The 14242-nt window shown below is 36.7% G+C and overlaps 2 protein-coding genes across 3 annotated transcripts; one reads left to right on the top strand and one right to left on the bottom strand.

The window, feature by feature from the left end:
- The first annotated feature begins 647 nt into the window (after positions 1–647).
- On the top strand, positions 648–8479 carry LOC106180358 (RING finger protein 215). Of its 2 annotated transcripts, none has more exons than XM_087000182.1 (10): positions 648–936; positions 1184–1327; positions 4700–4771; positions 5072–5157; positions 5478–5532; positions 5813–5920; positions 6324–6431; positions 6713–6841; positions 7041–7143; positions 7448–8479. In XM_087000182.1, the coding sequence occupies exons 1-10, from the start codon at positions 676–678 to the stop codon at positions 7465–7467; spliced, it is 1086 nt and encodes a 361-aa protein (XP_086856308.1). In that variant the 5' UTR covers positions 648–675; the 3' UTR covers positions 7468–8479. The 2 variants fall into 2 exon arrangements, with proteins under 2 accessions (XP_086856308.1, XP_086856307.1); XM_087000181.1 differs by having other exon boundaries at positions 649–936; positions 6324–6437.
- On the bottom strand, positions 8378–14157 carry LOC147764342 (uncharacterized). Its single transcript, XM_087000180.1, has 4 exons — positions 13280–14157; positions 11481–11699; positions 9695–11141; positions 8378–9211 (listed from the first exon to the last, which is right to left on the bottom strand). Exons 1-4 carry the CDS (start codon positions 13512–13514, stop codon positions 9148–9150), a joined length of 1965 nt encoding a protein of 654 aa, XP_086856306.1. The 5' UTR covers positions 13515–14157; the 3' UTR covers positions 8378–9147.
- Positions 14158–14242: the final 85 nt, after the last annotated feature.

Genomic DNA, 14242 nt, shown 5'->3' with positions numbered 1-14242 from the left:
TGTATGATAACAAAAGCTTGGGCCATCCTCATTAGTGTTCGTCGTGTTTCAGTTAAACTGGCTCTCTCCGAGGCAAACAGTGAATTATACATGTACATAAAGCAGAACATTATACACCACCTAGTCTCTATCAAAGTGTCGCGTATGATCTGTATGGAACTCTACCTAATGTAAAGCACACACTGTGTGGTTGTACAGTAGATCTACCGCATGCAGGCATATACTTTGAAGGTAATATGCAAAAATGCACAATTTTTCATTCCCATGTAAGGCCTACATTGAGCAACATGTTTGTAGGTATACCGGTTATAAATACATATAGTACCAGCTGTTTTCAGAATAACCTTCACTCGTACAGCGTGGTTGAAGTAGGCTACACCCAAATTAAACCAACTATTATTGCAAAATTATTAGACGTTGATTCAAGAATTCCCTTGCAATATCACCAATTTTTTCATTTGTCATTGAGAAATATTGCATAACTTTTGTTGCACACCTAAGTAAACTTAATCCAATTATCGCCTATACCTAAACTGAACAATTAGCTATTTGCCATCAGTCTGTAATGATGTAATTAGTACATTGTATCAGAGCAGCTGGTAGTAAGTGCACCTGCCATTTGGCATTGAATCTTTGATATTTAGAGGAAGGAAAGGGCATGTAGTGTAAATAAACATGGTGGACGTCGGGTTGGTAATTTTAACCAACCTGGCTATATTTAGGAGTTCTACTTCTAATGTGAAAAATATGCACCTTTTGAATTGTGCACTTTTGATACTGATAGCGGTGCCTACAAATGCAGACCGCAAAGCTGATGTCACTGTCAACAAACTCGAAGATTCGGGTGGTAAACTGAAGGAACAAGATGGCATGAAAATGAGGGGAGCATTTACTAAAGTCGGTGAGGTGAAAAATGTGAAAGGGCGGCTTAGACAGGTATGTAAAATCCATATACATTTAAGATGATCCCAGTTCAGTTTCATAAAGCAAGGTTGAGCCTTCTTTTGCAATTGCAGTTATGATATTAAAATGACTGATCGCGTGCAAGTGTTTTTGGAATGTGCAGTTACGCAACTACCAAAAAGTTATTCGACATATTTAATTCTTACATCTCCCCCCCCCCAGATTTTTTTTTTAGATATTTTATATATCTTACGTTACCCTGAACGTTTTCTCACTTAAGGTCCCTGTTCGCTGTGAACTTGATGACTCTTCCTCACCACACCAGGAGAGTGCTCATGAGTGGATAGCAGTGTTAGACTACTCAGCTCTCAACGTTGATGACACGTATGCAGTCAATGATACACAGTGCACAGTGATTGAGAAGGTAAACTGTAGGAATGCATATATGTATGTGTATGTGCACATTTCTTATGCTTGAATATAAGCTGTTTAATGTATGAGAGACTTATCTCAGTACTAATTGAGAAAACAAACATTGAAATGAAAATACTGAAAAGTCAAAAAAGTAAAAAAAAAAAAAAAAAATATATATATATATATATATATATATATATATATATATATATATATATATATATATATATATGATGAAGTGTAAGGATAATTTTTGTACACATGGTTTCGGTCTCGTCCGGATCGTTCCGCCGGCTCCGCCGGACGGCTACCGTTACCGCTTCTCCTCCTAGACGGTAAGGCCCCCCATACCCATCTCATGGATTTAGGTCACCTATAATCTCAACTCGTTCCATGTAAAATTTGGGCTTTGTCGGTATTGGGGTCTGGGTGTGGCACTCATTGCAATGCACCCTTGTCTAAAAATGGCAAAATTAAATGCTAATTATCTACCCTACGGAAGGAGTTACGGGAAAAATTTCTATAGACGGCTTTCCAAAAGTCATATGTGTAGATTTCAAATATTCCCTTGGATTTGACCTTTGACCTTTACTTCAAGGTCAAATGGGCCAAAATTTTCAAAAAAATGAAATTTTTTACGAAAAAAAATTTTTTTGCCCTGTTATTCAGACACCACACAGACTTAACCAATAATATTATTGGAAAGTGTTACCCTTCAGGTCATCTTTCATCTCCATGAATTTGGGGTCAATCGGTGCATTTTCACGGGAGTAGCGGCCATAAGATACCGAAACTGAAAACTGTCTCTAATTCGGGAACCGTTAATGCTAGAGACCCATTCTTTTTTGCATTTTGTAGAGCATGTAAAGCCCAACACTGGAGGTGGTCTCGGTTTTTTTGTATTCCATACGGTTTTCGAGTTACACTGTATCAAAAAGTACATATTGGTGGTAAAAGCAAAATGTGCAGTACGGTAATGGATAATAAATTTTGAACTCTGGAAAAATAAAACATTAGGCTTGGCAAAGCAGACAACTTGTGTTCAAAAATGACATTATTTCATCAAATTTGAACTTCTGAAACTTCAGAGCACCTCTTATTTCAAGAATTTTGACCAAAATGACATTTTCTTTATTTTAATTAATTTTTTCTGTACGAAATTTAAGGCACATTATGGTAACTCCAAAATTATAACATTTAGTCCCTTATATCTCCAAAACTGGCAGAGATAGGTCTATAGTTACTATTGAAGTTGAATAGGAAGTCATATACTGGCAATCTATATGTGACCTTAAAATTGACCTTTGACCTACTTTTCACCATGAACTGAACTTTGCAAATTTTTCTTCCCTTTTATCTCCAAAACTGGCAGAGATAGGTCCATAGTTACTATTGAACTTGAATAGGAAGTCATATACTGGCAATCTATATGTGACCTTAAAATTGACCTTTGACCTACTTTTCACCATGAACTGAACTTTGCAAATTTTTCTTCCATTTTATCGCCAAAACTGGCAGAGATAGGTCCATAGTTACTATTGAACTTGAATAGGAAGTCATATACTGGCAATCTATATGTGACCTTAAAATTGACCTTTGACCTACTTTTCACCATGAACTGAACTTTGCAAATTTTTCTTCCCTTTTATCTCCAAAACTGTCAGAGATAGGTCCATAGTTACTATTGAACTTGAATAGGAAGTCATATACTGGCAATCTAAATGTGACCTTAAAATTGACCTTTGACCTACTTTTCACCATGAACTGAACTTTGCAAATTTTGCTTTCCTTTTATCTCCAAAACTGGCTGAGATAGGTCCGTAGTTACTATTGAACTTGAATAGGAAGTCATATACTGGCAATCTAAATGTGACCTTAAAATTGACCTTTGACCTACTTTTCACCATGAACTGAACTTTGCATGTAAAGCCCAATACTGGAGGTGGTCTCGGTTTTTTTGTATTCCATACGGTTTTCGAGTTACGCTGTATCAAAAAGTACATATTGGTGGTAAAAGCAAAATGTGCAGTACGGTAATGGATAATAAATTTTGAACTCTGGAAAAATAAAACATAAGGCTTGGCAAAGCAGACAACTTGTGTTCAAAAATGACATTATTTCATCAAACTTGAACTTCTGAAACTTCAGAGCACCTCCTATTTCAAGAATTTTGACCAAAATGACATTTTCTTTATTTTAATTAATTTTTTCTGTTCGAAATTTAAGGCACATTATGGTAACTCCAAAATTATAACATTTAGTCCCTTATATCTCCAAAACTGGCAGAGATAGGTCCATAGTTACTATTGAACTTGAATAGGAAGTCATATACTGGCAATATAAATGTGACCTTAAAATTGACCTTTGACCTACTTTTCACCATGAACTGAACTTTGCAAATTTTGCTTTCCTTTTATCTCCAAAACTGGCAGAGATAGGTCCATAGTTACTATTGAACTTGAATAGGAAGTCATATACTGGCAATATAAATGTGACCTTAAAATTGACCTTTGACCTACTTTTCACCATGAACTGAACTTTGCAAATTTTGCTTCCCTTTTGTCTCCAAAACTGGCAGAGATAGGTCCATAGTTACTATTGAACTTGAATAGGAAGTCATATACTGGCAATCTAAATGTGACCTTAAAATTGACCTTTGACCTACTTTTCACCATGAACTGAACATTGCAAATTTTGCTTCCCTTTTATCTCCAAAACTGACAGAGATAGGTCCGTAGTTTCTATTGGACTTGAATAGGAAGTCATATACTGGCAATCTTACTGTGACCTTGAAATTGACCTTTGACGTACTTTTCACCATGAACTGAACTTTGCAAATTTTGGTTTCCTTTTATCTCCAAAACTGGCTGAGATAGGTCCGTAGTTACTATTGGATTTGAATAGGAAGTCATATACTGGCAATCTATATGTGACCTTCAAATTGACCTTTGACCTACTTATAATCATGAACTGAACTCTGCTAATTTCTTTCTCTTTTAACTCCAAACCTGGCAGAGATAGGTCCATAGTTACTATTGAAGTTGAATAGGAAGTCATATACTGGCAATTTACTGCGACCTTGAAATTGACCTTTGACCTACCTTACGATGAACTTAACTTTGATTGTACCATTTTAAGTTATATATATTTTTTGCGTATTTTGAAAATTCTTGTTGATTGCATTTTTATAGCTTGTCAAGCATAAGACTGGTGGCTGTGTCCCTTATTTTGTGTATGTGGGGGTCTATACGAATGCGCTTGCTCCAGCTGGTGGTACAATATTCGGAGGCGGTATCGCCTCTCTGATCCTCTAGTTATATTTCACTTGCACTTGTTATTAACTCATTCTCAAGTCAGAATTAAAATTCATTGTTTTTTGTAGGTAAAGAAGGCCATGCTGTTGGGAGCCTCAGCCATTATAATTCTCACTATTAATAGGAATATCATCAAAGAGGTTTGCATGGCTGTTTTGTATAACTTTTCTGAATGAGATATGTATGTCTATATTTAATATTTTAGCAATTATTTACACTTTGCACATTGTCAAATGCAGTGTAAAACAGCCTGAAATAGGGTCTCAGTAATTTATGGTTGTGCAATCTTGTAAATTTATGTCTTTTTCTGCCATAACTGCACCACAGTTGATCCTAGAATATTATATTATATTTTACACTATTTTATGTCACACCTTTCAGTTTCACATTCTCCACATCTCTACATGTGGTCTAGTGGTGTTCTTAAACTTCCATTTCAGCTTGATGTGCCACAAGTGTTCAGTAGACCTGTAGTTGTGATTTATGCTGCTGAAAATATTACTGCTTTTCTTGAAGTTCTCACAAGGTAGACCCTTTATTCTTTCGAAGGGAGATGTTTGCAAATGAACTTTTTTTTACTCCTTGATATCTTACATATTGTTTATATTAAGGTACATTGGTATTTATACCAGTACATAATTCCATTTTTCAATCTGAAATGTACTGTAGTGTCTCGATAATGTCTTCTGTGCAAATTATTTTCTATAGAATATGATGATACTTTAATCATGTAAATGCTATAATTATAGTTATAAACACCTTCAATTTATAACCATACTAAAGCACATCTTAGTTTGTAAGTACATTTAGTGGGCTTTGATTTACAAATATGATGTTTCATTTTAGCAAAATCAAAGCTTTGGTGCAGATAACATACAATACCTCTATCCATGATCTCCAGGTAAGAAAGTATATTTAAAATGTCACCTTTCAACTGTTTTAATTGTTCTTGTGTCCAGATCGTTGCTTCACCCTTTTCACTATCATAGCAAAATCAGAAATAATAGGTTATAAATGCCAATTACCAAACTGTTGGATTACATAAAAAAACAATAAAATAAAATAAAGAAATAAAAAATTGAAAGAAGAAGAAGAAAAAATAACAAGTTATTCATAGTATACAAAATATTTGGTTGCCTACCAGTATATGAACTTATGGCCATAATTTTCATAATTTTAAGAAAATCTCCACTCTCACCCTTTGGGCCACGTGTGGCAGATCCAGTGGAGTGGCCACCTTCAATGAGTGGGAGGGCGTGGTCTGCCTGGGCAAGGAGGATGATACCAAGGTATCTGGACCAGCCTCATCTCTAGAACATTATTACATAAGTAGAGTGTCTAGAAATGAGTTTTTAGATATTCAAACTTGTTTATATTTGACTACTTTTTTTTAAATGACAATAAGTATGAAGTGCATTATACACATGTGTACTGGTATATTGATTTTAAACTTTGCTTTGTAAGTATATGCATTGAGTGTTACATGAATATGGTGAGTAGCTTTGCTTTGTACTGTCTTGAGACACATGCAGGAAATGAAACAGCTATATGGAGAGTAGATGAATATAATATTATAATATAAATACTTAAATATGCCTATTGCCTCTTTTGGGGTGACTACAAAGTCCCTCCATCCCTTCCTACACTGGCCTCTGTCGTGCTATAAATGCTTATTAGTATACATAATTGCAGACAGACCCTGCCCAATTCTGGAGTGTCTTCTTCTCAAGCATTGCCACACTCTTCCTGCTGCTGCTGATTAAAGCTGGGAGGAGAAGAACTGAGGATCCTTACCACCAGGTGGAGGTAGTGTATGATGTAATTGTTCTTACCACCAGGTGGAGGTGGCATATATATAGTACTGTTGGCCACACCACCAGGAGGAGATATCTTAGTGTATTTAATAGGTATTTTTATGCATTCGGCGGAGATTATTCCTGAAATGGGTTGTTGTTATGGGTGTCAAATGGAATAAAATAATCCACAGTTAGAAAATGTGCTGTGAAAGTGCATGTGTATCAACCTTTTTTTTCTAAATTTACTAAGTATAGTAAATTGCAAAGCATAGCCTTTGTTTTTAGGTTGCCCTGCGTAAACTGGCACACACTGCAGTAGCGTCAATGCAGACAAGGCGTTACCATACCTCAAAGCATGATGATAGTGAGAGAGATACCTGTGCTGTTTGCTTAGATGTCTTTCTGCATAGACAGGTATGTATTATATGTCTAAATTTCAATTTTAACATTTCAGGAATTTTCATGCTAAATGCATAAGAATGGAATCTTTTTAATCTTTGTCAATCTTCTTAAAGGTGATGTAATTTTTACCAATTTTCAATTAAAAACATTTTTATATTTTTCTTAATTAAAAGAATAATCAGCACAAAAATAATACCAAAGTTAATTTCAGAAAATCCGTGTTCTTCCATGTTACCATGAATTCCATACAAAATGTGTGGACACATGGCTAATTAAGAATAGGACATGCCCCCTGTGTAAGCGCAATATATTAGGTAAGACAGACACAGACACAAAAATATGTGTTTTATTAGTTTTTTTTATTAGAATGTATATTAGTTGATATTCAACTGTCAAATGAATTTATAAGTTTTGGTCATTTATCAACAATGCTTAAACATTTGATCCCGAGATAACTGTGATTTTAGAATTATTTGTTTAATATTTAAATATAAAGCATGTTTCATGTTTAATAGACTTGTATTGTCAGTTCAACATTTTGTACATATTAACCTGCACAGGCAGTTATTCCATTGTAAAACTGGTGTTCATTTTATTATATTTCATTTTTTTTTTCAGAACAAAAACATGTGCAGTAATGGATGACTGTCCACATTTGAATTATTTTACTGAACAGTTTTTATGTTCAGTGTTTTAACATTACATGCATGGATAAGGTAGCTGCCTTTTTGGATATTATTTTACCAGTTACTGGTACACAGTACTGGGGTATTTGTGTGCTTTTGCATCTAGTCAAGGTCTTGATATCAGGATGCTTGTGCCAGATCAGATTGAAGGTGTTGCTGCCCTGCAGCAGGAACTAACTAATCTTAAAACTGACCTTGAGCCTACTAATGCAACTTTTGGTTGCTTGTCGTCATGTTACAGTTTCAGGTTTTTATTCACATTGGTCAAACATACATTTTTTTTTAGCTCAAATGAGCTTTCTGCATATTATCACAAAACATGAATGTTGTATGTAAGTCGAACAAGAGATCTGATGAAGTCCATGACAGAATTGTGTAGTGAATGGTTCCTTGAAATAAGAGTTTACTGTAGCAGTTATCTAGTTTGTTAGATCTTCCCAGTACATTATTTTGTGTATGGCGAAATTTTGCGAAATGCAGTTTAAAAATCAAATACACTAAAATTGCTTATTGCTGTCGTTACTTTGGTCCTCGTACACAAATTTGATATATTAGCATGTTTATGTTTATTTAATTTGTATTTTATAGTAGACGTGTTATCATTATTTATTATTATTTATTGTTATTGTGACACTTATATTGTGATTGAGAGACAAGGCAACCTCAGTATTGGAGAGCCATGAACAGTTATTTATTTATATCATACATTTTAATGCGTGAAATACATGTAGATCTGTGTTAACAGTTTGCTAGAGTAAACCAAGCGTCATATCAAAGCAAGGTATGGACAAACATTCATAAAACCCTTTTTTATTTATAATCTTCTAGGGTCACACGTTTGGACTCTTAAATGTTTTTTAGAAAAACATTGATGTATCCCCGGATTGCCATAAGGATCCTTGCCATCATATACAATGTGCAGTAGGAGGCGTCGTAATAAAGTGTTTTGCCAATCAATGACGAATCATGTGATTTCCCGGTGTTCATTTTTGTGTGCGCTATATGAAAAATGTTAATAAGCAGGTTTAAATATTCTCTGAGACCCGTGTGGAGGACTTAGTACAAAACACCCATTCCTTCAGGCATACGTAAGTGAAACGTCTTAAAACCACTAGTCACACAGCCAAACGGAACTATTCTCGGATTTACATGAATTGGCGTTATGTTGTTCCTATTATCGTAGCGTTTTATCACAGGCTTGGAAGCATTTGTAATTAATTTGTCATCGATTCATTTACGATGGCTCTTCCAGTCTCCACTAAAAAGACATTAAATCAAACATGCCATATGCTTTATATATTGCGTCTGTTGACTTTGCCAGAAAACTAATTGTGCAACATACTCCGAGCAAGAATATAAACGCCCTACGAAAAAAAAAACAGTGTTAAGGGTTATAAATATATATTTCATCATACAAAGTGGGTTTTATCCGTAGCCCATTGCATTTTACATAAATCACGTGGGGCGTTCATATTTTTGTTTAGTGCACACGTATTATCAGTAAAATGCAAAATGATTCAACTTCACACCCCTCGTTGCGCCACCAGTAACGAATATATCTTTATAGGGATGATCCGTTGGATCCTTTCCAAGTGTTTATTTCCATGCCAGACGCCTCGTCGTTAAGAGAACTCACACCTGTCGGTCACCTTGGACGCTGGGGAGGGCGTTCTGATGCCATGGGACGAACGTGTATCTAAAAGCAGACAGATATCGCATGCAAAAGATCGAAATGATAATGTAACCTTTGCAAATGAAAGGGGAAGCTTGAACAACAGGAAGCATTGTACAACAGAGAAGATACAGTAGCACATTTAACTGAGGTATGAACATTATATGGACTAAAATCGCCCAAACCTAAGGCTAAGTGTAATTTTTAGTTTCTTTTGTTGACGTTTTCAGAACTTGTATTGGCATTTTCATTGGTGAGAACCAATTAATAGAACATACTTGAAAGCGCTATAGTTAATGGCACAATACGGAAATGAGTTTGCCAACAACAACAGCAACAACGTAACAGAAAGGCGGTAACTAGTTCCGTTTTGCGTTGGGAATTGACAGAAAGGTTCGCCGTTATTTATAAAATAAGAAATAACTACTTGTACATTAGCATGAGCAATGAAAGCAGAAATGGAAAAGAAAAGGTTAACAGTAAGGAGCAATACAACCAGACATTCACCCTTCATTTTCAGCCGACACACTCCCAGGAATAGGGGTAAGCTGTCGACGCGTTTTCCCCGAGTCTTGTGAAGTATGTTCTTTCTTGCCGTTCTCAATTGTCTCATGGGCATGTATTACCACGTCGTCAAATTGATATCCTTCTGGGGGATGCAAGGCCGGACGCAACCGACGTCTATGGTTAGCTGGCGATTTAAGAGTAGTGATGTGCAAATTTTGGTCAGTGTTTACGTGAGCGTCCTCTGAGTCATGAGATCCGTTGGCCAAGGCGTTTTGTGGTGCCTGAGCAAGAGTTTCGCCACCCGGAGTCGGCGCACGCTGATGATCTTGAGCTAGTCCGGAGACGCGAAACAGTCTGCGGTGGCGTGCGGGAGATTGTGGGTGATGGTTATCGTTCATTACGATCACATTTTTGGTTCTCTGGTTTGGGTACGACCCCGGAGTATCTCGTCCGGATGAGACGGGAAATGGGTTTGATTTTGTTAACTGAAGTTTCTTTTTGGTAACTCCACCTTCGCAGCCTAACGAGTTTGAGCGACTTCTTGGTTGCGTTTGGTCGTGTACATTGGCGCCCTCTGGCGAAGGGCTGTTTTTGGTTTTCCGTGCTCCTTGTTCTGCAAGCTTTGACGTGTCGTTCACATCAATTTTATCGCTGTGACTCCACGATGAAGATGAGCTCTGTTCCTTAGCTGGTGATTCTTCACCTGATAGTTGTGCTCGCAGCTTTTTTCTTCTTGGTGATATTTGATGATGCGACAAATTGACTTCGGCAGGGAGAGGCGGTTTGTGTCTTACATTTAAAGAGGGGTCATAGGTTCCACTAACAGTTCGACTTCTTGGTCTCGTGTCACCTTTTTGCAAGAACCTTTCTTCTACAAGATGGTTTCTTTGTGTACTGTCCATTGGAGTAACGCACCTGGAACTCGCTATCGGTGTGTTCATCTCACTCCTTGGCGACGTTATCGGGGTGCTGGCACCAGAGCGGGGTGAAGGTGTAGCTGCCCCGCACCGGGACGTGGCTAGCCTGGAAACTGGCCTTGAGCCAACTGATCCAGCTCTTGGTCGTTCTCCTTCGTGTCGTTTTAGAAATTCTGCTCCAACAAGGCGCATTTGGGCAAATTTTACGGCGGTAGCCTGGTGGTGGTTAAGCTCATGACCTTCCTCGCTTCGATTCAATATAAAGTCACTATGCTGTTGCTCGACGGTTTTTCTGCTCCTTCGAACGGAGTTGATTGCCTCAGGATCTCCAGGCCAGTGCTCCAATTCTCGTAACACGGTGAGATCGGACGAGGAGCCTGTTTTGGCACCATGAGACATGGGTGGAAGCAGGTTTGACCGATAAGGGATTTTTTTGAGCGGGGGGAGCAAAGAGCCCGTTGCAGTATGTATATGAAGGTCTTCAAATTCTCTGGAAAAACGGCGACCTCGTGTTCTAGCATATTTTAGTCCTGCAACAGAGATTTAAAAAACATGTTGCGTGGGTTTGATAATTTCTTTTAACAAATAAATACTATTCTGATTTTAAAATATAGCAATAATCATTATTAGTAACATTGTTGCTATATGTCACATTAACATATTGAATTGCTTTTATTGATTCTACATAACAATGTGTATTGTTGCTTAAGATCCGAAAAATCTATTATTCACCAAATAAAGACCTTGCCTAACCTACGATGCCCAGGTTATTTCATGCAGGGCGCAGTTCATTTGCAGTAGCTCATCATTTCAATTTTCACACAATTCTTTACTATAATAAACAGAAATGGAACAGATAATATTCTTACCCAATTCCTCAACTGTGTTTTTAATTTCATCTTTTTCCTCGCCAGTTTCGTCATCATCTTCCACCTTGACTCTACTGAACCCGATGTCGCTGGGCGTAGGGGCGCGCCCAAAACTGATGGGGTAAGGGTCGCTGACGTCATCAGGTTTGGTAGGAGCAGGTTCTAAGTCAAGAGACTGTTGTTTGTTGATTTGGAGTTTTTTTGTAGGCACGGGGACATCTTGATGAACAAATGATGAGAAAAAAGAAAAAGTGTTGAATGAGGACATATGCCTTTGTAGTTGAACAAACACCAATAAGATCATTTCATAAAAATGGCATAAGATTTTCTTTGTTTTGAAGAGAAATGCACGAAAAAGTGGTCAAAATATTCGTTAAAAAACATACCTTTTCAGTAAGTGTTAACAGCTTTCTTATTTGTAAGGGCCTATTTTCTCATCTTAATATTAACCTATTTTACCAAAAGCCGTGAGTTATTGTATAAAAAATCATGATATGCGCTCTTTTGTGCAATATCATTTGACGACTGACAAAAATAGACAAGTATTTATTCGTTTTGGACACTAACTCACGATCTTCACTGAAACGTCTATTCCTGGCTGTACAAACCTAGGGAGCCATTCTTTCTTATACTTTTCTTTTAGTGCTTTGTATAACAGATACTAAACATAGTCGGTAAAGTTTGGAGAGGTTATACAAACACAACGCCTCTTTTACTGACGTATTTCTATCGATTTTGTATTACGTATCTATTGAGAGCCATCACACTACCTCTTTCATACCAGTAGTTAGGATTCATCGAGTCGCATTGGATAATAACGATTTTTCAATTAAGACTTCACGAGTGAAGTAATAACCATGTTGACATTAAGTTAAAAATTCATGCCTCCTTTTCTATGGGATTGTCACATTTACTACGGTGACCGACGTCATTAGATGGTAGTTCTGGTAAATATTTTCGTTTTATTGTATATTGTGAGTTCTGGGTTTATGGTACGGCCGGGGCATTTTATAGTACCAAAGAGCATACGAAATCAACAAGTCAATGATTCAGTGATATAGTACAATGGATATTTTTATTTTTATCATCAACTGTCCTTGAATAGTCATGTTTATGCTGCCTACTCCTTATAGATTGGGACACTTACCGGACGTATTCGAATTTGGACACTTACCGCTATTGTGTTCTTGTTTTTTAATGAGATGGTCTACCTTTACTGTAAGAAATAATTTGAACTTTGGCATTGTGCGTAACATTTTGGTATTTTGAGGTTCTTTTCGAGTCACCTTTCACTGGGTTTGACAATACATTATTCTAACTCCGTCGTCTATTAGATCTATAATTTTATTAGATGTGTCATACTTAATGGCAATAGATTAGCGATTGTCGTTTATTGTAAAGTATATTTACTTTTCTTTAACGCTTAAAAGATAAAAATAAAACATCAAAAGAAATCGATAACTTGACGGACTAGTGGTTGATTGAATATATAATGTAAAAAACACTGCGTCATCTTCATGGACATGGTTCTGTCTTTGTAAACATTTGTGCTAGTATTTTGTAATTTTGTAGATTTTTTCCATCATTCGCATAGATAACTGTTAATTTCATCTTTCTGTTCACTCAAAGTTGTTCGATTTGAGTACTGAGATATTTTTTGATATAATAATAAAATTGTTCAAAATAGTAAAATATTATTAAAGTGAAGGTGCAGTTGAACTCTCCAGAATTTTAACTTCGGAAAAAAGTTAAGAATCTGATATTTTAGGTTCCACGCTTTAAAACTATAGTTTACTTACCGGAAACAGAGTGGTGGGACAGAGCGTGTATCTCCTGCTCCATTTTCATTCTTCTCAATTGCACCATCAGCATTTTCTGTTCCCTGTCTAACGTGCTGGCGGCTAACTTGCGTTCAAGATCAATGTCATGGGTCTGTCTCTTTAAGGAAGCGAGATCCGCACAATTTTTCACTCTACAGTGTTTATAACTTCTGCTGCTTTCTTGCATAAAGCTGTCTAACCCTTCGTCGCCCATTGCGTCTCTTCGGAATGTTTAGATTTGAAAGTTTACTTATATACCGTATAACATTTACCCTATACTAGAAAAACACTTTTGCCTTCACGGTATAAACCAATGTCCGTTTGTTCTAAATACTAGAATGTTCTAATTGTATGAATACTGCCTACTTGCGATTCCCTGAACTCTCAAGAAAATTCGTTGCTGCCTTCTGTTTAAGCGCCTAGTGTCTTAATTGCTGAGATGCTGGCACCTGCACAGTCATCTGTAATAATCATTAATTACACCTCATTCCGTTTCGTTGTCTGTTTGTTTTTGTCTCCGAAATCAATACACGCAAACTTAATACCGATAATCAAACAAAAAGGAACTGCGTTCATACCTTAATGTTTGAGCAGGTCTAATTGACCAAGACAGGGGTCCCTCGATGCCGTTTTAAGGACTGTCAAGCGCGAAGGGCACTGGCCCCATCCTTTCACAGGACATATAAAAAGTCCATCAGTCCATAGATATATCCGTAATCTTACTGTGGATTAGTGAAGAAAGCAATACTTACACCGACCGCTGGGGCAAAAGATATTCTTGGTATTAAAAAACGCCATGTCTTAGTAAGGAGTCAAATAATCATCGATCAGCTACTCATTTCGCGTAATTGTGGGCACGAAGGCATAACACTACGTCATGAGACAATCATTATTCCTATTGTTTGAAATCGATTCAATTAATTGGTCTGAAATGGGGAAAAT

This window comes from Lingula anatina, chromosome 1 (assembly GCF_051362555.1).
Source record: "Lingula anatina isolate TDL-2025a chromosome 1, LinAna3.0, whole genome shotgun sequence".
NCBI classification, from domain to species: domain Eukaryota; kingdom Metazoa; phylum Brachiopoda; class Lingulata; order Lingulida; family Lingulidae; genus Lingula; species Lingula anatina.
This window is presented reverse-complemented; position numbering and strand designations above follow the sequence as displayed.